The 25295-nt window shown below is 47.0% G+C and overlaps 1 protein-coding gene across 1 annotated transcript in view; it reads left to right on the top strand.

Moving 5' to 3' along the window:
• The window catches only part of GABBR2 (gamma-aminobutyric acid type B receptor subunit 2), a 420233-nt gene that overhangs the window by 107900 nt on the left and 287038 nt on the right, over positions 1 to 25295 (top strand). The window contains exon 2 of the mRNA XM_033238002.1: positions 22851 to 22988. Within this exon, the coding sequence (XP_033093893.1) occupies positions 22851 to 22988 (138 nt within the window). The remainder of the gene's footprint in view (positions 1 to 22850; positions 22989 to 25295) is intronic.

Below are 25295 nucleotides of genomic sequence, written 5' to 3' on the forward strand. Positions count from 1 at the left end.
GAGAGGACCCCAGGTGATGGAGTGAGGCCCAGCCGCTACGGCGAGGCCCTCAGGGGGATGCTCTAGTCTCCTGATGTTCATTGGTCTGCTTGGCTACAGAACCCTCCATTCCAACACACTTTGTTGGAAGTTCACATACAAAATCTCCAGAAGGGAACCCTCCTGGTTAAATGGTGGTGGGGACTCAGAGCCCTGCCCAGCAGGCCATGCCATATCAGTCTTTCTTCAAGAGGCCTCCTGAGGAACTGAGTCTGAGAGCCCCAGGTTGGAGTCCTCACCTTCAAGGCCACCAAAGATCCCACCCAGGAATCAGGCCTTCTCTGCCATTCCCCACAGATGGCAGCAGCTGGGGGTGCCGTCTTGTCTCCCGGCAGCCTGAGCTCAGGGCCAGGCCCAAGAAAGGTGGCACAGGCATGGATCTTGCCTTCAGGTAGGTCCACTCCAGGGCGATAAGGAGGTAGGGGGCGGGGGAGCCATTTGTGTCTACAAGGGGCTCGTTAATAAAAGACAGAGTGAAAACCATATAGAGGACATGTGGTGTACTGTGATGGAACAGGGAAAATTCTGCCCATCCCATGTGGCCTGTGGGCGGGCTCGAAGGCTGGGTTGCTGTGTGATGCCGCCTTCTAGGTAGCCGGGTTCATGCTCACTGGATGAGCTTTTAGGTCCAAGCGTCTGCCAGCCATGTGGAAGCCCATTCCAGATGCTTGATCTGCTGTGTGCGCGCCCCTGGCTGGGTGCTGCTGTGACAGCTGAAGACGAAAGTCCCACCCCACACGCCCCAAGTTAGATCTGTCGTACAGACACTGGTTATGCACGTTTGGGGACTTTTTTTTTCTTCTTCCCTATGTGAAGTTTTAGTTTTTCAGTAAACAGTAATTAAAACAAATGTACACAGAGACAACAATGCCGCATTTTAATTTATTTATTTCAGCTGACTGCACCCGCCAGCCTCCTAGCGAAATTCCTTTGTTTTCTTCTTTATGCACAATATTAACAGTAGATCTCCCTGTGTCGTTTTGTGTTGACCCTGTTTCTAGAGAGTGTGGAGGATGCAGTGGGTGTGGCATACGAATTTTTTACTTTCTACCTGTAGAGTAGATGATGCAGTTCCTGAACTGTGGAAAATGAAGATGCTCCTGTCCTTCCTTTTCAAAAGCCTCCTCCTCCAAGATGTCTCTCTGGCCTCCTCAGTTGTAGTCACTGGCCTCTTCTAAGAAAGAAATTTTTCAGATAGATGTTGTCTCTGAATGAGCCTAGCTCAGGGTACAGCTCTTAGAACTTGCTTATAAGTAGGCTGGGCGCGGTGGCTCGCACCTGTAATCCTAGCACTTTGGGAGGCCAAGGCAGGTGGATTGCCTGAGCTCAGGAGTTCAAGACCAGCCTGGGCAACATGGTGAAACCCCATTTCTATTAAAAATACAAAAAGTTAGCTGGAGGTGGTGATGCATGCCTGTAATCCCAGCTACTTGGAAGGCTGAGGCAGTAGAGTTGGCTTGAACACGGGAGGCAGAGGTTACAGTGAGCCGAGATTGCACCACTGCACTCCAGAGTGAGACTCTGTCTCCAAAAACATGAAAATAAATAAAATAAAAAGAACTTACTTATAAGTGAATACTCTCTTCCCTGCTCTTCCCAATCATCTACCCTTCCCCTCCCCAGCATTTTTTCTTATTGCTCTGAATTTGTTGCTGGAAATTTCTTTACCTGTGCCCTCACCCCAGGTGGCTGTGGGGATTCTGGGAAGGCAGTGATGCTTGTTGCCACTTCATCCTTGAGCCCCCCCCACCACCAAGATTCATGAGGTTGTGGGTGAGTGCACAGACAGGCTGGCCCCAAGCCCAGCTTCCCTCCTGCTGTCTGTGTGTCCTGGAGTTGGTTATGTAAACTCTTTGAGCTTCTCTTTCCACCTTTGTAAAATGGGGGTTGCTGTGGACATGCAGCTTCATGAGATGATGCTTGTGAAGTGTGCAGGATTTTCCCTGCCGCATAGCAAGCTTCAGGAGCTGAGTGCTATTATTATTATTTCTGGCTGCTGTTATTGCCACCCTAGGGGGCACTCAGCCCGTGCATGTTGTCCCTAGCATGTTGTTTGTGATCACAGAGTTCCCGGCATAAGAATAAAATTCTGTGTGCTCTGTTGTGCAGGAGAACACACACACTCTTTGCCATCTATTTTCGAGCAACATGTATGGAATCTTGGTGGGGTGGCCTGAATCCTGGGCTGACAGGGGTGGGGGCCTGTAGATCTCAGATAAGCTGCACTACTTGGGTTCACAATGCAGCGCTTGGCCCAGACAACCCCTGGGATCCCTTGTTGACCTAATATTTCCTAAAATATGAGTATCTGGAGACTGAACACAGCATGGGGATGGGCCTTATCAGCTCCTGGCTGGGGAAGGTGAGTCAGCCCTGGGGTTTCGTGCAAAGCTTCTAGGTGGTCGCCTGACCTCCCTCTGTGCTTGCCTAAGGCTTGCAGGCTTTGGGGAGGGGAGCTGCCTGTTCCCATGCATATTGGAAGTAGGGATGCCGGTGGGAGGTCTCACCTGCTGCCTGCTCTAGCTGTTAAGGGGAGGGGATCTTGCAGAATCTGTGACTCTGCCCCTCCAACCATGGAGGCAGCTGGTAAATGGAGGCTGTGTCACGCAGAACGCAAGCGTAAGGATGGAAACAGAGCCCTGGGCGGCAGGGTCTAAAAGCCTTGTTGTCATGTCAACAGATTGGCCCAAAATAGTGAGAAATAGCAAGGGGCAGGTCCCCATATGGTCCTGTTGTGACCACATCGCCCGCTCCTTCCATGGCAGGGCTGGGCTGGGCCAGGCTGTTATAGGAATAAAATGGGGAGGGGGGCTTTGAGGATATCCCCCTACCATTTCCTCAGGAGAGACCAGACAGGGCAGGTGTGGTCCTGGTCCTTCACAGCTGTATAAATGTGAAGCCTGAGAAGGGAACCCACAAGCCAGAGCCCCCACCCCCAAGGCTATGCTGTGACTGGCTTTATTTCCCCGATTGGGAAAATTCAGCAAACAGGTAGGAGCACTCAGTGCGTGCAGGTGCAGGGGTCTTGAGGCAGTACACAGAAGAGCTAACATCTCCCAAGTGTTCACCAGCACCAGTACCCTTCCCAGCCCTTTGAATGAATGAATTCATCTGACCTTCACCGTAACTGCATAAGGTAAACACTATTATCATCCTTGTTTATGGAGAAGGAAACTGAAGTTAAAAGTCTGCCCAAGGTCCTTCAGCTAGTAAGTGGGATACTTGAAGTCAGACATCTGGCTCCAGAGCCGGACCCTTGACTATTAAGCTACAGAGATGTAGGAGAGAGACAGGGGCTCCATGGACCTTCCCTAACAGAGGGTGCTGACTCAGCCCATGGAAGGGGCATCTTACCTGGCAAAGACTTCCAGAAGAAAGCAAGATGCATGGACTTGGCCAGGCAAAGAGGATGGGACACAGGTGTCATGGCAGAAGCCACATACCCTCTTAAGGGTTTGGGGACCTATGGCTGGGGAAAGAGGACTTAGGGCTGGGGGAGGAGACCCAGACCGGCTCAGCTCCATTGCTGTGTACTCTGGGCAACCTCCTTCTCTCGTGCAACTCATTTCCTTATCAATACAACCTCCAGCCTCCTGTCCATCCAGGAATTGGCCCTCTAGATATGGGGCCATTTTGTGCTTTTGTATATCATTATTTTAGTTCCATTTTGATTTCTCTTTTGTTTTTTTTTTTTTTGTAAAGTATCCTTTGGAAAATGCTTTCCTGAGCTGGCAGAGAACAAAGGCATGGATTCTCTCTCTCTACCAAGCTCAAAGAATAGGGAGGAATGGGCTGGCCACGGTGGCTCATGCCTGTAATCCTAGCACTTTGAGAGGCTGAGGTGGGCAGATCTCTTGAACTCAGGAGTTCGAGACCAACCTGGGCAACATGGTGAAACCCTATCTCTACTAAAAATTACAAAAAAGTAGCTGGGGGTGGTGGTTCACGCCTGTAGTCCCGGCTACTCGAGAGGCTGAGGTGGGAGGATCGCTGGAGCCCTGGGTGGTCAAGGCTGTAGTGAGCTAAGATGGCGCCACTGCACTCCAGCCTGGGCAACAGAGTGAGACCCTATCGCAGAAAAATAACAACAAAAGAATGGGGGGAATGGATTTCTCCCCCCATTTTACAGATGAGGAAACTGCATTTCAGAGAGGCCTGGAGACTTGTCCTGGGGAAAGTATTACCTTCCTTTTTTCTTTTTTTTTTTTTTTGAGGCAGAGTCTCACTCTGTTGCCCAGGCTGGAGTGCAGTAGTGTAATCTCAGCTCACTGTAAGCTCTGCCTCCTGAGTTCACACCATTCTCCTGCCTCAGCCTCCCAAGTAGCTGGGACTACAGGTATCTGCCACCACGCCTGGCTAATTTTTTTGTATTTTTAGTAGAGACAGGGTTTCACCGTGTTAGCCAGGATGGCCTCGATCTCCCGACCTTGTGATCTGCCTGCCTCGGCCTCCCAAAGTGCTAGGATTACAGGTGTGAGCCACCATGCCCGGCCCCCTGATTGTTTTTTTAATTGTGACAAAATAGGCACAGAATAAATTTACAGTTTTAATCATTTTTTAAATATACAACTCAGCAGAATTAAGTACATTTACGTTGTTGTATGACTGTCACCACTATCTATTCCCAGAACTTCCGATCATCCCAAACTGAAACTTCGTATTCATTCAACACTAGCTCCCCAGTCCCCTCTCCCCCACCCCTGGTGACCACGGTTCTCCTTCCTGTCTCCATGAACTTGACTACCTTAGGTATCTCATATAGGTGGAATCATACAGTATTTGTCCTTCTGTGTCTGCCTTATTTATTTTCCTGCTAGTTTTTTTAAAATTTTAATTGCAAGAAAAACTGGGGTTTTCAAGTTTCAGGAAGGGTTTGTTAAACCTAATAAGAAAACTGAGTAACAATTTCACAGCAAGGTTGCTATTCAGAGAAAAAAATAATACTTTTTTCCTGCATGAAAGTGAATGAACCCCAAAAAGCCCTTCTGTCCTGTCTGCAGGATTTGTGAAGGTAATGTTTTTTTTTGTCTTTGGATCTGAGAAAGGGCCCAAGAGCCTGTGACAGGTGTTTATGGAGCAGAGTTCTGGGGAGGGGACAGTGGGGGGCCACATGTAGCCTTACTTTTCCCTGTGTCTGAGCAGGGAGTGCCTCGTGGTTGGAACCTGGGCACCCTGCTCACGGCAGGCCACCCTCCTTCACCCTGTCCATTTGGCTGACTTCTCCTTATGCATCAAGACTCAGCAAAAGCACCAAGCACCCCGCCCCTGCAGGAAGGCTTCCCTGATTCCTGGCACTGCATCTGGCGGCTGGCTCTGGACTCCACACCCTCTGCTGCCCCTTTCATGGTATGCTCTCCCGTCTGCTACAGTCTAAATGTTTCCTTCCCCCCGCCAGAGTCATATGTTGACATCCTAGCCCCCAAAGTGATGGTATTAGGAGGTAGGGCCTTTGGGAAGCGGGGTGATTAGGTCACGAGGGTAGAGCCCTCATGAATGGATTCTGCCTTATACAAGAGGTGCAAGGGAGCTTGTTCTCCTCTCCCGCCATGTAAGGACACAGCCAGAAGGCACCATCCACAAACCAGGAAACCAGCCTTCACTAGACACCAAATCTGCTGGCACCTTGATCTCGAACTTTTCGGCCTCCAGAATGGTTGGAAATAAATTTCTGTTGTTTCTAATCTGCCCAGTTTGTGGTTTTTTGTGATAGAAGCCCAAGTAGACTAAGACACCATCCTCTGTGGTGACTGTGCCCTCTCTCATCCCCACTGGCATGTGAGCTCCCTGAGAACGGAGCTCTGACCTGTTTCCTCCTGTTTGCTAAGTGCCTGGCAGATCTCGGCCTGAAGGAGATCCTCAGTAAACGCCTAGCACATCAAACTGAATAAATTCAGCATTCATGGTTAGCAAAGGGCTTGGGCTTCTGCCCCATGCAGCTCTCTCGAGTGCCAAGGTTAGCCCTTCCCAGCATTACTTCCCTGTTATACAAAGGGAGGACCAGGCCTGAGAGCTCCCCTATCAGATGTGGACTTTGACTTTGACCTCTGGGGATGGGCTGCCCTGTGCAGGTCTGCACCTCCCTCTGGCCTTCCAAAGGCTGCTGCTCTTCAAATTGTGCCAGCCACCTGGTCGAGAGGTCCTGCCAAGGGGCTTCCCCAGGGGTTATGCTCCTAAATGCACTGGTCCCAAACTGCTGCCTCAAGAGCCACAGGAGCCTTCCCTGGGCCCCACCCCTCCAGCGAATTCCTTTCCTAGAGCCCCTTCCCTCCCCTCCCAGAATCCCTCCTCTCCCCTCCCAGAATCCCTCCTCTCCCCTCCCAGCACTTGGTGGTATCTACTGGTCTGTCTGTCTAGCAAGGTTCCAAGCTGAAACCCCTTTGCCCCCTTTCCTAGGCAGGGAGAGGCCTCACATTCTTCCGTGAATCCAGAGGCAGCACCAGGTGCCAGCCTCTGTGCAGGCAGTGTGGTGATGGGCTTGGGGACTCCTTAGCAGGCTCTCAGCCATGGGGTGGGAGGCGACCCAGAATTGAGTCCTGGGGCTAGACCCTGGGAAGGTGCATTAGAACCTCAGATGTGGAGGAGCTGGGACCTGGGAGCAGGATGTTGAGATGGGAACACAGCTGTGCTCAAGGCTGCTTGTGCAGCCTGGACCGCAGAACTCCCTTACAACCTCCAAGTGTGGGCAACACTGTGTTTGTGGGATCAGACCTGAGATGTCGGGGTGTTGGGGAAATCGCCCCTGGGAAGGGCCTCTGGAAACATGTGCCTGCAGCAGCTTGTGATGCAGAGAGGCAGAAGGACTTATGCCAGGCTCGGAGAATTGGAGCCCTCGAGCAGAGTCCCTGGTCACAGTGATGTGACAGCAGCCCAGCCTTCATCTGTCAGGTGGGGGAGTGACCCCCATGTCCTCAGCTGGAGGACAAGCGAGGCACATAATTAACTCCAGCTGAGTCGCTGCAGATGGAGGGCGGGCACCTGAGGAATGAGCGTGGCCACGGAGACGGGGGTGAGGACCCACCCTGCAGCCACCCTTCATCTCCGAGCAGGCGCCCAGCAGGTGTTTGCACATAGGGGAGCTGTCGGGATAGCTCTGGCCCGTGTGCCAGGAAGGACTGTCAGATTCGGGGACATGGCTCCCAAGGGAAAGTCGATAGCGTGGGCAGCTGGCCAGTGCCTCACCAGCCTTGTGCCCAGTGCTGGACTCAGCAGTGTCCTCTGGGCCCAGCACCCCCTCCTGGCTTCTCTACCTCAGAAGGTCCTGGTGGCCCAGACTCACACAGCCCCTGAAGGAAAGAAGCTAGGACTCCCCTCTCTCCCAGAGGCTACTCTTCCTCTTGTTCCTGATCTGACCCCTACCCCCTGCGCTTGCCGTTGCCCCTGGACCACTGTACTGGTCTCTCACCCCTCCCCATGCCCTGCCCTTCCTCACTTGAATAATGCCCTTCAAGTGGCTGCCAGGGTCGTCTTCCCTGTCCTCAGCTCTGCCGATGTCATGATCAGCTCAAAGCACTCTTAAGAAGTTCCAGGGTTTAATGGGTGTGGAGCTTTTCTGTTGGGGATGATGAAAACATTCTGGAAATAGTGGTGATGGTTACACAACATAGTGAGTGCACTTAATGCCAGTGAATTATTCACTTAAAAATAATTAGAATGGCCAGGCGTGGTGGCTCACGCCTGTAATCCCAGAGCTTTAGGAGACCTAGGTGGGAGGATCACTTGAGCCCAGGAGGTCAAAGCTGCAGTGGGTTGTGATTATACCACTGCACTCCAGCCTGGGCAACAGAGTGAGACTCTGTCTCCAAAAAAGAAAAAATAAATAACTAAAATAAAATGGTAAAACAAAATAAAAGGAAACTCCCTATGGACTGAAGAATAAGGGGCAACCTCCTTAAGCTGGCACTGGCTGGCTCTACCAGAGGCTGCCCCAGCTTCCCTTATCAGTCTCACCCCTCACATCTCCCATTCACCCTTTTAGTGCTCCAACCTGGAGAGTTAGTGGACTTGCTGTTCTAAAACATATCCTCACTTTCCCTGGCTCTTTACCTTTCCTTATGGATTCTCAGGATTAGAATCTATTCCTTCACTTGGTGAAATAATCATTTCTATAACACTCTCCTGCAGGCTTCTCACTGCTCTCCAAGGCCTTTCACCCTATCTCTGGCCAGCTCTAAAGAGATGGCCTCATTCCTAAGAGCATAAGGTTTGGAGGATGATAGTCTGGGTTTGAGTGCAGGCTTCATGGCTTACCAGTCATGTGATCTTGAACCTGTGTTTCCTCCTCTGTTAAATGAATGTTAATAATGGTATCTACCCCATGGGGTCATTACAAATATTAAATGAGATATGTTATAAATAGTAAGTGAGCTAATGCATATAAAGAATTTAGCTTATTTCCTGGCACATAGGTCAGTATTAAATAAATGTTAGCTGGATATGTATAAATTGAACCAAAATCTGGCCTTGAGTGCAGACAAAAACACAGACTGGTAGGCTGGAAGGGATCTGAGAGATCATCTGTGGCAGTCATAGTAGGCTTCCTGGTATCTGGTTCTCTCCTCACTTAGTAAGTTGCACTTTGTGTCCCTGGTACTTGGGTGGGGCCATGCCTGTCTCATGGGCCGTGTCTAGTCAATTTAATTGCTGGCTGAACCTCTCCAGAGTTTTCATTTTCCTTCCCCATTGGCAACTGGCTGCATTCAAGATGGCGGTTGTTCCATTAGCTTGGGCTCCTAGGTATCTGGGATGTGTCGAGCACCCCCGCCCTGCTTGAGAGAGGAATCAACATTTCCTGGGGTGACCCATTGAAATTTAGGGGTTGTTTGTTGCCAAAATATAGCCTGCTTTGCTTTGTTAGCTCTGCTGAATGACAAATCTGTTAACTCGACATTTTTGTTTTTTAAGTGAAGCACAGATGAGGTGGGATCACAGAGTGAGGCAGTGGCAGGTCTGGAGCTGACATCCTGTGCCTGACATAGCTGGTTTATTCTTTCTTTGATCTCTTTCCTCATCAGTCTTCCCCATCATTGCCCTCCCATGAAGGAGACTACTGAGATGGACCCATTTGAACGAGTCTTGTTGATATCATGAATTGGTCTAACCTATGCCTCACAGGCCTTTGGCTAATGAATTCCCCAGTGGACACACATCTTTCCCAGGGTTGGTAGGCCAAGTTGCTTGCCAAGCCATCCACCAGCACTTCACGCCTGGACCAATGCACCCACCTGTCCCCAGCCTCCTTCCTCCCCATTGGGCCTTCCTCCTCTGCCCCAGCTGCCAGAGGCATCTGTGTAAAGCAAGTGCCTCTTCCCTCTTGGCACTCCCCTGGTGAAAGTGCTGCAGTGACTTCTTGCTGCCTGAAGGAAAGAAAACCACACCTACCTGTGTTCAATGTTCCCGTTGCGCTGGCTCAAGCCAGTCTGACCCCACCCATCCCTTCTCTATCCTGTGCTCCTGCTAGTCAACAGGATGGACCTTTTCTCTGAGGTGCCCTGCACCTTTCTATTTCCAAGCCTTCACTCTTGCTGGTAACTCAGCCTGGTCTGCCCTCCCACCACCTCAGTCTCCTGCTCCTCTTGCAAGGCTCAGCTCAAATGCCGCCTCCTCCGAGAAGTCTTGGCAGAATATCTCAGTGTGATTTGAATATTCCTTCCTTTTTTTGCGTGACTTCTGTCTCTGCCATTGCTCCCACTTCTATCCTGCCCCGTGTTATGGCTTTTTGTTTGAATCTTCTCTTCCCTCCTGAACAGAAAGCTCCCTGATGGCCAAGACTGTATGTCACCTTTTACGTGTCCTCAGCATCTACCATGGGACCTGGTTGTTCATCACCCAGGGGGCGTTTATGGGATGAATGAATATTCTCTAACTCCAGGTCCAACCCTCCATTACACCATTTACTACATGTTGCTAAATTATTTCTGTATCTCTGACCCACTTCACATTATCCCATGAGAGCAAGGACCCAGTCTTACCCATCTCATCTTCCCCTACCTAGCTCAGGCGCCCAGCCAATGTTGAACCAATGTGCCCCACAAATGTGGAATGGAAAGGAGTGGCGATGGCTTGGTGGCACACATAGTTGGAGTTTGGAATCTCTTAAGAGGGGAATCCAGCCCCCACCCCCAGAGAAGGGCTGCCAACATGTGATATTTGCACAAACCTGCAGAAAAGAGCACCCCCATCCTGATCGGCAGCCCGAGTACACTTTGTGTTTGTGACCCTGACTTTTAAAAATGTCACACCTGCATGTGTGGGGAGGCTTACTGACAGCTAATTAGGAAACGCAGTTTGTATCTCCCAGTCTTTGAGAAACATTTTGTAAATTGGGTAATTGGCTTTAACAGTGCAGAGGAGAGATGTGTGCTATGGCTCCATCATCCTCAAATAACGCAGTCTGCAGCCGGCCAAGAATTCAGAGTGACAGCTTCAGGGAGAATACAGAAATGCCAGTTTTTCTCAGTGTTCAGGATGGACAGCCTGGCTCTCTGGAGACTTTTAGAAGCAGATGGTCTGTCCATCACCCCGGGGAAGGGGTGTGAAAAACTCAAGATGGCTGGAGTTAATAAGCTGTTTGGGACAGAGCTATGGATATGACTACTTTTATTTCAGGCTCTACCCACCAGCAGTGATTGTATCTGCCAGGCAGCAGTAATTTAGTCCAGCTAGGATGTATTAAACACCTGTTTGGGGCCAAAATCTTTGATAGGCATAGGGGGACCGAAGGGAAGAAGACAACTTAGTTCAGCAGGACATGATGGCTCATGCTGGTAATCCTAGCACTTTGGAAGGCCAAGGTGGAAGGATTGCTTGATCCCAGGAGTTCAAGACCAGTTTAGGCAACATTATGAGACATGTCTCTACAAAAAATTAAAAAATTAGTGTGGTGGTGGTGGTGTGCACCTGTGGTCCCAGGTACTAAGGAGGCTGAGGTGGGAGGATCATTTGAGCCCAGGAGGTTGAGGCTGCTGTGAGCCATGATGGTACCACTTAACTCTAGCTTGAGTGACAGAGGGAGATCCTGTCTTTAAAAAAAGAGAGAGAGAGAGACAGCCAAGCTCAGTACACCTTAGTTATCTCTGGCTATGTCCCTGAAATTCTCGTTCTGGTTTGACGTAAGTGTCTTGAATGACAGGAAAACACTTTTTAAAATGTAAGGCATATACACTTTGTACCCTTTCCTATAATCTTTACTTGTCTCTCTCAACTGTCTTTACCCTTCTTTAATAGTTCCCAGGTGTGCTGGTTTTTTATGTTTCAAAATGCTTACAGCAGGCATTTAAGGATGTTTGTTAGTTGATGCAGCCTCTCTGTAGTGACTGCACCTCTATAGCCCAGAAGTTTCATGAATGAAAGTTGTTTCTTGCTTATGTCATTGTCAAGTGCAGCTTGAAGGGGTGTGTTGGTTGGTGTTCTGGGAAGCAGATGCTCAGAGTTAGAGGGGCCCTGGGGAAATTCCTTTGAAAGGATATGAAGAGAGATGGGCTGCCCTCCTTGGGATGGTTTCTCTCGTGACATGGTGATGTCCCCTTCCAGGATTGCCATAGGGATTTGGGATCTGGGGAGGGGGGGTTTCTTCCTGTTTCAGGTCCTTGGATTTTTTTCCCCACTCACACTATGGATGGAAGAGGGTGAGCCTTCAGACTGTGCGGTGGATCTGACACCAGTAAAGGGAGCGGGGAAGGAAAGAGGCTCTGGTAGGAAGAGTCCCTGGCAGCAGTGCTGCTCTAAGAAAGTTCCAGCTGGACCAGTGGGCTCAGAGATCACCTGTAGTCAAGTCTTACACTGGCCAGAAATGAGGAGCTCTTGTTCCTCTGCCATGCTCAGTCCATGGTTGGAGAGGTCTAGGAAGAGGGTGGCCTCCTCTGAGGCATACCCAAAGACACTGCACCTGGAGGCTGTCAGCTCATGAGGCTGCCCTCCTTGGGATGGTTTCTCTCGTGACATGGTGATGTTCCCTTCCAGGACTGCCATAGGGATCTGGGATCTGGGGGGGTTTCTTCCTGTTTCAGGTCCTTGGATTTTTTTTCCCCACTCACACTATGGATGGAAAAGAGAGCACAGAATGCCCATGGAATGGTTTTACAGGCCAACCTGGGCATGGCACACATCGTCTTTGTTCATACCTCATTGCCCAAAACTCGGTGGTCACACCTAATTATAAGGGGGGCTGGGAAATGTAGTCTCACCGTGTGCCCAAGAAGAAGAACAGAACATGGATGTGATGGAGCATGGACTCTGGAACTTGACTCCATGGGTTTGACTCCCAACTCTGCCCCTCACTCACTATGTGCAACTTGGGGCAAATACTTACCTCTCTGATCCTCAGTTTCTTCATCTATTAAAATGTGGATAATAATGGGACATGGTTCATAGGGTTGTTGGGAGGATTAAGCGAGTTAGTGTATATAAAGTAGTTAGAATAGTGTCTGGCACAGGCAAATGCTCACTGTGTTATTATTATTACTATTCTTGTTTCTAAATTTAACACTTCAGTAAATGTTTATTGTTCTTTTCAAAGAATTTTTATAGGTCACATGAACTTACTGTTTCCTGGACAGCTCCTGGTACTTAGTAGATGATTAAAAATGTTTCAGTGAATTAGTTGCAATGGCAAAACAATATAGTGTATGTTTAATTCAGTTGGACATAGTGCTGGGCTAATTTTGAACATGATTTAGCAATGATAAATGTTAAAGTCTGTTCTTAGGTTCAGAAAATCACCCACAGATGAACAGAAAGAGGGAAACGTCAGTGATTGAGAAAGCATCCTGGGTGTGGAAAGCTTACCAGTTTAAAAATGACTTTGTCTTTATAAAAGTAATCTGTATTTTTTTTATTGTTTAAGTAAAAGAAGAAAGTAACAAAAAAACCACTGACATCTCATAACCTTTGATATTCAATGATTCTCATTCTAGATATCTCTCTATGCATATATTATAAAGAAATAATTTTATAAAATGAGATCATTATTGCATCCTACTTTAGATTGTTGTTGAATTTCATTTATTTGCATATAACAGAAGAAAACGAGGAAAAGTAAAATAGAAGGAATTGCTCACCATTAAACAATTTTGCCTTTGCTACAGAAAATATTTGTTTCCAAAATGTCTCTCCAAGGGTAATAAAAGATTATGAAAAGCAGTAAGGTTAAAATCCTGGCTTTTAAACTACAGTTTTCAATTTTAGATGGTATCGATTAAAGCTCTTCTATGGAAGAAGTGGAAATTAACAATCTTACAACTTCTCTTCCCTCCTCTGCCTCCTGCATTTTATGTTCCATTACTATCTTCACATTGCCAGTTGTTTCATGTGAAATAGGTCTGGCACTCACTATCACTCCTTTTTTACCACAAGTCCTCCTCCATTCCTGAGATCTATATTTTTGATTCATCTTTTGGTTGGCTGGATTTTATCACATAGGTTTTTTCTCCCCTGGGCACCAAGGAAGGATTGTAGGTGTTTTGCTACCCAAGGTAATAGGTGCTGATTTAGTAGTTTTGACTGACAGCAAGCTCTGTATGATGTAGGAGCCCAATAGAAGGTGTGCAGACTGAGGCCGCATTAACAGAAGTCAATACTCAGAATGCAGGAGGTGATCGTTTCATTCAGCTTGGCATTGTGGCTGGGAGTGCTCTGAACAAATCAATAAGGAAAAGATAAACAACCCAGTAGAAAAATGGGCAAAGTCACCAGTCCAAAAGAGGAAACACAGGCTATAAGCATATGAAAAGATGGCTTAACCTCTTTAGTAATCAGGAACATACAAATTGAAATGTGATATCAAATACCCACAAGACTGGCAAAAATTAAAGCTGGCAAGGATATGGAGCAGTGAGATCTCTAAAACACTGCTGATGGGAGTGTAAATGGATCAAACCACTTAGAGAACATGCAGCAAACGCTATGATTCAACAATTCAATTTCCAGGTTTATACCCTAGAGAAACTCTTCATATGTGCGCTAGGAGGCAGGTATGGAAATATTCGACCATCTTGCTTACAGCAGCAACCACACGAAATGCTAGAAACAGCCCGAGGGTCCATTGGCAGAGGAATGAACCAACAGTGGCATATTCACACACTGGCATACTACACAGCTATGAAAATGAATGAACCACAGCTATATTCATCGTATAAAATCTCACAAACGTAACGTGGAGCCATAAGAGCAAGTTTCAGGTGAAATGTATAAACACAATTCCATTTATATGTATGTTTAAAAATGAGTAAAATTAAATGATATAGTGTTTAAGAAACATGTACATATAAAACTGTAAAGAAAAGCAAAGAAGGGGCTGGCACGGTGGCTCACTTCTATAATCCCAGCACTTTGGGAGGCCAAGGCGGGTGGATCACTTGAGGTCAGGAGTTGAAGACCAGCCTGGCCAACATGGCACAACCTCATCTCTACTAAAAATACAAAAATTAGCTGGGCACAGTGGCATGTGCCTTGTGATCCCATCTACTCAGGAGGTTGAGGTAGGAGAATTGCTTGAACCTGGGAGGCAGAAGTTGCAGTGAGCCAAGATCATGCCATTGCACTCCAGCCTAGGTGATAGAGTGAGAGTCCGTCTCAAAAAAAAAAAAAAGAAGAAGAAAAGAAGGATAAATGCAAAATTCAGGCCTGGGGCTCCGCCTGGGTGAAGGAGGGCTATGTGCAAGTGTGGGCACAGAGGTCTTCAACATAACTGTGATGCTGGATGTACGTGTGTTCACATTACTATTTTTCATACCTTGTTAAGTTATTGTATATGGAATATTCTTTTCTGTGAGTGAAATATTTCATAGCACATTCTTATTTAAAATAAAACAGTGCTCTGAAGTTAGACTACCTGAAATTGGGCAAGTTATTATTTCTGAGCCTCAAATTCCTTATCTGTAACAGCGAAATAACGGTACAAGTTGAGTACCCCTTATCCAAAATACTTGGGACTAGAAATGTTTCAGATTTTGGAGTTTTTCAGATTTTGAAATAGCTGCGTTGTATTTAAAGACTGAACATCCCAAATCCAAATATTCAAAATCCAAAATGCTCTGGTGAACATTTTTATTGAGCAGCATATTTGTGCTCAAAAAGTTTTGCATTTTGGAGCATTTTGGATTTTAGATTTTTGAATTCGGGATGCTCAGCCTATAGCTTTTAATAATATTGTGAGGCATGAATAATATCCTTGACATCAAGTTCTTAGTACTGTGCCTAACACATATTGAGGGCACGGTATACGTCAGCTAGTGTTGCTTTCCTGGGCAGGGCAGATGGAGGTTTTTGCGGGACCATTCTAGGTGCTACATGCCCCCAAAATCTGTCCTCCAAAGGCTGTTCGTGAAATAACTCTTGGACAAGCAGGCTGTAAAACTATCCTGTATAGGGATCATTGGAAGGGCTGAGGGTAGTTTAGCCTGAAGACATCTCTCTGAGTCACTCTGTGAAGCTTAGCTATCTGATTTCCAGGCCAATGATAGGAAGAATTTTCTAAGAAGCAGAGCTGGCTGAGGACAAATTAGCTCCCTAGTGAAAGAGTGAGATCCCTGGCACTGGAGGGACAGACGTGAGCATATACTGAGTGCTCCTGTGCGGGAGGCCCAGAGGGGACTTTCTAACGGAGGCACGTTGGACACATTAGCTTTTAAATTCTCTTTCCATTCTGAAATTCTGCATGGAGTAATTCCCAGTTTCAGATGGGTTGTTATTAACTCTGACATTTTCTTGTCATTTTTACATTTTGACTCTCAGCAACATTTTCTTTGAAATTTTTAAATCAAAAAAGTATTTTAATTCTTTAAAAATGAGATTTAAATGAAAATGGATTTCATCTGGAGCCTCACTTTTTCATTTGAAAATTGATTTTCATGGCTTTTGGATCTGTTCCCATTTTTAAGTGCTGAATTTTAAGAGCCTATATGTGCCAATGATGAGTTCTCTGTGACAAGTCCTTATAGGGAAGGAGAAGCCCTGGGCAGTGGAACGGCAGACAGGAGTTGTGAGGTAGTGACCATGAGCTTCAGTAGATGAGGAGTCAAAGGAAAGTAGTAACAAATACCAGAGAGAAGAGGGAGGGAAGGAAGGCAGCACTTATGGAGCATCTATTATGTGCTAGAGCCAATCTCCAGGTGGCAAGACTGAAGACAGAGGCTAGGCCAGTCATGAAGCTTTGAGCTATTGCATGAGACTATGAACTGTGATGAATTACTTCCTGTCTGCTGGTCAGGTTGTGGCCATTGCCAACCAGTCAGAATATCCTCTAGAAGTGAGTGGGGTTTCTGGTGGGGGAAGTGGGGGTGAAAAGGAGAGCGTGATAAAGCCCATAGCTTTCTTCCAGGACACAGACCCCCCTTAGAGAGTGGCTCTGAGAGTAATTCATCAACAACCAAATCACGGAAAGACAACTTGCCGTAAATAACTTCTCAGAATGATGGCTTTGCCCAGTGAACAACTCACTAAAAGCTGTCAGACAGACACCTTAAATGGGGTATCGAAAAGCTTCCGGCATTTCCCTGGCTCAGGCTGGGTAATCAACAGCCCTTTAGGGGAACATCTCCAAGTGCAGCATTCGAGAAGGGAAAATGTGAAATACGTACAATATTGACTTTCACCTGAGCTGGAAGGACAAATCCTGTGAAGTGGCTGTGGCAATGTATCTGCAAGGAGTCCTTCAGGAAACTAAAACTTACAGAAGTTCCCCAGTGATTTGGTGACTTGATCATTAGGTACATTCATGTGCAGTGGATTAACTTACAGTGGGTAGCCTATAGTGTGTATGCCGAAACACCATGCTTATAAGACACTCCCCCACCCTTCCTGAGGCCAGAGACAAACACTATACTCTGTAAGGACCTCCAGGGTCATCTGGGTGGTTTTCAAACACTTTTGCTACTAGCAGTGAAGACTGCTTTAAAATTAAGTGTTCTATGGAGCTCTGCTGCTATAGATGAAGCAGATGGCAGAGGAGCTGCTGGTTGAAGTGAAGGCGAGGAGCTCAGTGCTCCTTTCACTGCCCTATCTGCTGGGCTTTAGGCCCCTGAGGGGCTGAGTTTAAAAAACTCTAAGCTGGCCAGGCGTGGTGGCTCACGCCTGTAATCCCAGCACTTTGGGAGGCCGAGGCGGGCGGATCACGAGGTCAGGAGATCGAGACCATCCTGGCTAACACGGTGAAACCCCGTCTCTACTAAAAATACAAAAAATTAGCTGGGTGTGGTGGCGGGCGGGAGCCTGTAGTCCCAGCTACTGGGGAGGCTGAGCCAGGAGAATGGCGTGAACCTGGGAGGCGGAGCGTGCAGTGAGCCGAGATCGCGCCACTGCACCCCAGCCTGGGCGATAGAGAGATACTCTGTCTCAAAAAAACAAACAAAACAAAACAAAAAGAACTCTAAGCTGATCCAGCCCCCAAAATTCACCTTTGGTGAGCTGGAAAGTCCATCTATTTGGGACACGAATCATGTCAGGTAAGAAGATACAGCATTAGAAATTAGGATAAGGGAAAATAGCATCGAAAATGGGACAGATACATCCATGTGATTTGTTTTGTTATTCACTGCAAAGATGCTCCCTTTATGGGAGACAGAGAAGCATGCTTGGTGCCCAGTGTGTTTCTCTTGCTTCTAGCCAAGAGCTCTGATCTGGAGACCTAGGCTTGTGGCATTATCCTGGGGGAAATGGTCTTTTCTAGAATGCTATTAGCTTTAACCTTCTCTTCTCCTGTTGAGTTCTCTAGACTATTCGAATGCTGAGAGACTGGGAATCCAGAAATCCCTCTCCTAATCCTGGCGAGACAGTGGACAAATCTCTTCTCCTCTCTAGTCCTCAGTCTCTGCATCTGAAAATGAGAGTGTGGGGCTAGATTAGAAATGCCTAGATGTTGGGATTTCACACACCAAGAAGGGGAGGGCCACGGAACAGAAACTTACACAGGGTGAAAATTTTTTCTATTTTGTCATGTCAGGACATTAAAAACAAGACCTCTCTCATTTATATCCTTTTATAACAGAAAAATATTTCAACACCATATAACTACAAAGGACCTCATCTGTAAATTAAGGATCGTTTTTCAAATGGAATTAACTTTAAGGAAAACCTTACTGTGTCATTCTTATTTTTCTCATTTTACCTGAGTGTATTTGCTTTCTATGCTTCTGTAACTGATCACCACAAATTTGGTGATGTAAACCACACCTATTTATTGTCTGACAGTTCTATGCCAGAAGTCTAGGCACAGTGTGGCTCCCCTGGGTCCCTTTGTCAGGCCTTCATATGACCAAAATCAAGGTGTCACCTGGGCTGGGTTCGTATCTGGAGGCTCAACTAGGGAAGATTTGCTTCCATGCTCATTCTGGTTACTGGCAGAGTTCAGTTTCTTGCAATTGTAGAACAGAGGTCCCTGCTTTCTTGACATGTGGACCTCTTCATCTTCCATCCAAGTACTAACCAGGCCCGACCCTGCTTAGCTTCCGAGATCAGACGAGATCGGGCGCGTTCAGGGTGGTATGGCCGTAGACGACCTCTTCATCTTCAAACCAACAATGGCATATCAAACTCATCTCATGCTTCTAATTTCTGATCTCCCCTCTGCTATTAGGTAAAGAAAGATCTCTGCTTTTAAGGACTTGTGTGACTATACTGGGCTTACCTGTATAATAATTTAAGGTCAACTGATTAGTAACCTTCATGACATCTGCAAAGTCCCTTTTGCCATGTAACATAAAATATTCATGGAGGTAATTCCAAGGGGTGAAGGTCAATGGGGCCAAAACTTTGCCTACCACACCCAGTCTGGTGAAAATTCAGTCAGATAAATATTTGGGAACATTGTAAGATTCTCCAACTCCCATACTGGTTGTCAAATAGTCTCAGATATTTTAGTTGACATATCCCGGTGTTTTATATTTGTGAGAAGCCAAGACATGGTTACTAATACAGAATCTTGCATGGACTAGATATTCAGGAAGTGTTTGCTGAGCAAACATGGATTAATAAATTCACTGTTGCTAATATTATTTTAATGCAACTTTGATTATAAATCCTGCGGTACTGTTATTATCATTGTCATTAGCTACAGATTAGAAAACAAGCCAAAGTCATTACAGAAATGTATTAAAACTAAAAATGATTCAGTAAATCACGGTAGATTCCCAAAAAAAAAGAAAATCATGATAGAAACAATTAAAACATGAACTACTCTGTTACATTTGCTCATGCTCTGCTGGGGGTGAGAAGTGTTGCTTTCGATCAAGGAATAGGGATAATTAATAGAGGGCCCCAGAAGCAGTAAGAACTTAATCTTCCCTCCTTCCCTCCCTCTCTCCCTCCCTCCCTCCGTCCCTTTCTTTCCTCCTTCCTTTCTCTCTTCCTTTCTCTCTTTCTTTCTTGGGAAAATAAATTAACTTGGCCAGTTTTTAAATTAAATTAAAAATTTTAAATTGAATTGTTTACCGAAAATCTGTAGTATCCAAGCTCCCTAGCCTGGTGTTGAGAGCTCTAAGTCTTCTCCCTGGCCACCTCATCCTTGTCATTCACTGTTGAAGCGAGCTGGGTTGTTTCTGTTCCCGTCTCACTTTTCCACCTCCTTGCCTGTATTCGTGCTGCTCCTCCGCCTACGATTTCCATCTCAAGTGTTCCCTCTTCCAGAACCCTCCCTGGCTTTCCTTGCAGTGCCCACAGCCTGGATCTGCCTCTGTCCCACAGCACCGGCCGCCATCCCCCACGGGAGGTGACCATGTGCCCCGGCCTCACTGCCTCCACCATCAGTGAGCTCCCCGAGGCCAGAAACCATGTTGGACTGAGTCCCTGTCGGCACAGATGTGGGCCACAGTTCTGAGGAGTTTCTCAAATAAATGAAGAGGGAGCAAGAAACCCTAGTTCACTCTGATCCCATATTGCGGTCACTTAAGGGGAAGGTGGAGGACAAGCAGAAAAAATGAGGAGGACACAGAATGGAGAGAAAGACAAAAATAAAGAAAGACATGGAAGTAGAGCAAGGAGGAGGAAAACAGATGAAGGGAAAGTGTCCAACAGATTATTTTATTTTATTTTTGAGATGGAGTCTCGCTCTGTCACCCAAGCTGGAGTGCAGGGTGTGATCCCGGCTCACTGCAACCTCCACCTTCCAGGTTCAAGTGATTCTCCCACCTCAGCCTTCTGAGTAGCCGGGATTACAGGTGCGTGCCGCCATGCCTGGTTAATTTTTGTATTTTTAATAGAGACGGGGTTTTGCCATGTTGGCCAGACTGTTCTCAAACTCCTGCCCTCAAGTGATCTGCCTGCCTCAGCCTCCCAAAGTGCTGGGATTACAGGCATGAGCCACTGCCTGCCTCAGCCTCCCAAAGTGCTGGGATTATGGGCGTGAGACTTCGCGCCTGGCCCTGACAGATCTTACTGAATCTTTACTGAGGCCCCTCTCCAAGCTTTGGGGAGACAGCAGTGAAAACAATGACAAAATCCTTGCCCACCTGGGGCTTTCATTCTAGTTGAGGAAATCAGTCAATCTGCAAGTGAACAAACAGTAGACAAGATGATTTCAGATAATTTTAGGAACTATGTTAGGGCATTAAATAGGGTGGCATGTCAGGGAGTGAATGGGGGTGGAAAATATTTTGGGGAGGGTGACCTGATTGATGAGAAGGAGGAGCCATGCTGAGAACCAAGGAAATCGTGTTCCCAGCAAAGAAAACAGCAAGTGCAAAGGCCCAGAGGTAGGAAGGAAAGTGCATTGGATTTCAGGGAACTGGAAGGAGGTTTGTGGGGCTGTACTTGGAGAGCAAAGGGGAGAGAAAAGGGAACTCAGGCCAGATTGGGAGGCAGCAGCTGGACTGAGTGGCTTCCGTTGTGATAAGGAGTGTTAAGAAAACGACCCCAAACTTGTACATAATACAAAGATGTGATTATGTGACCCTTTACCCTAATACTTAGAGCATTTTCCAACAGTCCTGCCTAAGGGTCATCTGACTGGGGGAATAGAACTTTGCTCAATTAATTAAGACCTAAACATTTTGCAAGCCTCTAAAAAGATAAGATATACTGGTTTTCAGTGATTTTCTTTTCTTTCCCAAAAGGTGGTGGTTTTGTCACCCTGTGGGACATTAACCAGTTTTGCATGTAATTTGGCAATCTTATCTTATTCCTTTTTTTAGTCGCTGTAAAAATCCCTGTTCCTTAAATTCTCTTTTGAATCCACTTTGTCATCCTGCAGATCCCCTTATTAATGAGTTAAATAAAACTTTGACATGTGTTCACTATCGATTTTCATGAGAATTACGTTTTTAACCTTTCAAGAGTTATATTCTGATAGGAATTTGGGTTTTAAGTGCATGGAAAGCAGGAAGAGTGAGAATAATTCATTTATATTTGACAAAGGACCCTGAGACTGTTAGATGGTGGAGGGGTTGAACTTGCCCATGGGGAGGTAAGACGCCCAGTAGAAACCAAAGCCTCTGTTCAGGTGAGAGATGACCACAGAGTTTGACTGAGGGAGGCGGGGATGGAAAGGTGCCGAGTGAGCCAGAACTGAATCCTGATACTCATCGTGGGCCCCTGGCTTCTTTCCATTCCCATGGTGGGTCGCCGTGAACTGTTTTCTTGGCCAACTTTTCTCTCTAATACAGGAGCTCCTTGGCAGGGGCTGCATCCAATTTTTATGTTTCCTCAATGTCCAGTCCTGGACTGAACACAGAGTAGTGCTTGGCAAGTGTTTGCTGAATGAATCTTCTCTTTAGATTTATCCTCCTCCTCATCATTTTTTTTCTTTTTGACTGTGGTAAAAATATACATAACCTAAAATCTACCATTTTAACCATTTTTATGTGTACAGTTCGGTGACATTAAGCACATTTACATTGTTGAGCTACCATCACCACCATCCACCTCCAACAGACTTTCATCATCCCCACTGAAACTCTGAGCCTGTCAAACAACGAAGACCCCTTCCCTGCTCCTCCCAGCCCTTGGCAGCCACCATTCTACATTCTTTCTCTATGAAATTAACTACTCTAGGTAACCTCATATGAGTGGGATCATATAATAGCTGTCTTTTTGTATGGCTGATTCTACTTAGCATAATGTCCTCAAGGCTCATCCATGTTGTAGCATGTGTCCGAATTTCCTTCCTTTTCCAGGCTGGAAATATTCCATTGCATGGATACACCACCATTCCATTATCCATTCATCTGTTGATGGGCATTTGTGTTGTTTCCATCTTTTGGTTATTGTGAATGATACTGCTATGAACATGGGTGTACAACTATCTCTTCAAGTCCCTGCCTTTGGTTCTTTTGGGTAGACGTCTAGAGGTGGAATTGCTAGGTCATATGGCAATTCTATGTTTAACTTCTCAAGGAACCACTATACTGTTTCCACAGCAGCTGCACCATCTTACATTCCCACTAATAGGGCACAGCAGTTCCAGTTTCTCCACACCCTTGCCAACTCTTGTTGTTTTCTGTGTGTGTGTGTTTTTTTAATTGATAGCTATTTTAATGAGTGTGGGATCATCCTTAAAATACAAATGGCCATGAAAAAGGGAGATCCCAGGGTGAGGCATTATAGGGACTTTTCATGAGTGTACTCTGAAGGGAGACAGCTGGGGTGCTGGAGGGAGGTCCTAGATTTGGAGGGCACTTAGCAGGAGCAGAGACAGGATAGTGGGTGCCAAGACCACACTCTTTGAGCTCACAGCATGGACTCAGGGCTGACTTAAGGAGACTCCCCACCATGGGAGAACTGAAACCCAAAAGGTTTCCACAAGGAGAGATTTGTTTGTTGAGCTCATGTCCCTGGGGAAAAGCTGTTTCTAATTTAGACCTTTCTTTCTATGTGTTGCTTCCCAGTGCGACAATGCGAAAGGGTTGAAAGCCTTCTATGATGCAATAAAATACGGGCCGAACCACTTGATGGTGTTTGGAGGTGTCTGTCCATCCGTCACATCCATCATTGCAGAGTCCCTCCAAGGCTGGAATCTGGTGCAGGTAAGGTCCGAGCTACCTTCTGTTGTGGGGAGGTGTGGTTGGCCCTCAGTCTTTTGCAGGAATGATTCCTTGTACAATGTGGTTTCTATTTGCCTAGGTCAGGCCTCCTGGACTTTCTCCTGGGTGATAGCACAGCCTTTCACTGCTGGCCTGACCTGGCATGGCCCCCATGGTGGGCCTCTAAAGGGCAGCCCTGATGCTACCACCGTGTATTTGAAGGCTTCAGGGATCACCACTGACTCCCTAGCCCAGCTTTCTGGGTCATCGATGCCAGTCCAACCTGCCTGTCCACTGTTATCTACTGCTCCTTCCACTTCCTCCAAAGCACAGCCTTGCCAGACACTCTGCCTTTCCACACATGTGTCCTGGACCTTTGGGTCTCAGAGCCCTGCTCTTGATGTTCCCTTAACCAGATGACCACTCATCAATTCTCTGCCAAGCCTCCCTTTTCCACTGAAACTCTCTTTTGTCCTCTAAGACTGCCTTTGTCCTCAGTTAAGTCTTTCCTGGGCTCCTTGCCAGTTATTCACTCTTTGCCCTGGCAGATTTTATACATCATTGAATGCTCCACCAACACACATATAGTCTATTGTAGGTAAGACTTGCCAGTGTTAGCTGTTATTGGGGATGGGAAAGAAGAGTGTGGAACTATATGACTACCAGGGGTGAGTGGTGGCTCATACACATGTTTACTTTTTTGCTCCATCCATCCATCCATCCATGCATCCACCCATCCACCCATTCACCTGTCTGTCCATCCATCCATCCAGCCATCCATCCATTCACCTAACCATCCATCCATCCATCCATCCATCCATCCATCCATTCACCTATCCATCCATCCATCCACCCACCCACCCACCTATCCATCAATCCATCCACCCTCCCACCCACCCATTCACCTATCCATCCATCCATACATACATACATCCAACAAATATTATAGGCAACTTACTCTGTGCCTGGATTTTGGTAGGCACACTGGGGATACAATGCTGAACAGGATAGATGTGGTTTGCATTATTCTGGAGCTTACATTCTAGGAGGAAGACAGGCAAGAAGCAAGTAAATAATTAAATAATAATAATAAAGTTGTGTATGGAGGGTCTGCCATGTGCTAGACACTGTTCTTAGTATTTTTCTGCATGAACTCATTTAATTTTTATAACTGCTCTATGCTGTAGGTACCTTATCATCCCCATTTTACATTTTATAGATAATGGAACTGAGGCACAGAAAAGCTATATAACTTGCACAAGGACTCACAGCTAACAAGTAGTAGGGCCAGGATTTTAACTCAGGCAGTCTGGCCCTTAAGATAAGACTGTAGTAAGGAAACTTGGCTATGACAGAAGGAAACACCGTGATGAGATATATAGTGACTGCCTTGGGGTAGTCAGAAAAGGTCTCTTGGAGGAGGTGACATTCAAGCTGAGACCCGAAGGGTGAGAAGGAGACCATTGGGTGGAGTGCATTCCATGTCAGTGAATGGAATAGCAAACGCAGGAAGGCAGCTTGTGATAGGAAAGAACCTGGCATATTCATGGAACAGAAACAGGGAAGTGGGGCTGGAGTGTGATGGGTGGGGAGTCAGGGTGAAGAGAGTGAGAGTGGCAGGGTGAGCAGGAGCTTAACCACGTAGAGGATCTGTTTCATTCCACTTGCATTGACTGGGGACCTCCTCTGAGTCTGGTGCTGCATGCATGGGGTGCTGGGGTGGAGCCCAAGTTTGCAGCCACGAGGAGTGGTGGGCACAAGCGAGGGCAGGTGTGATGAAAGAGAGGTGGGGCCCAGGCGAGGACCCCTCACGTAGCCCCAGGTCAAGGAAGCCCCAGGGCAGGTGCTATGGCAGGTACAGTGGAGCTGGCTGCTGAAGGAAGAGAGGGCGTTGGACAGCTGGAGACATGGGGGAGAGCGCCGCTGCAGAGGAAACTGGGCGTGCAAAAGCAGGAGGTGGGAAAGTATGTGGGCTTGGGGAGTGCTGAGTCATTCCTTGTGGCCGGAGCAGGCCACGCTGATTGTGGGTGGATGCAACACGAAGAGGAGGCCAGAAAAGCAGCCGTGTGCTCTGGTGCAAACCTAACCACAAACCTAACCACACACCTGAAAGCCAGCATGGCTCAGTGTGCCATGGGAGCCTGGCCTCAGCCCTCAAGGTGCCTAGGAGAGCTGTGGAGACCTTGGACCAGTCACTTAGCTTCTCTGGGCTTGAGCTTGCCCTCCTGAATATTGAGAATCACATTCTCTACTAGTTAGAGCTATGTGCTGCCTCCCTGAACCTCAGTTTCCTCATCTGCATAATCAAGG

Source organism: Trachypithecus francoisi, unplaced genomic scaffold, assembly GCF_009764315.1.
Source record: "Trachypithecus francoisi isolate TF-2019V2 unplaced genomic scaffold, Tfra_2.0 Lachesis_group16, whole genome shotgun sequence".
Classification (NCBI taxonomy): domain Eukaryota; kingdom Metazoa; phylum Chordata; class Mammalia; order Primates; family Cercopithecidae; genus Trachypithecus; species Trachypithecus francoisi.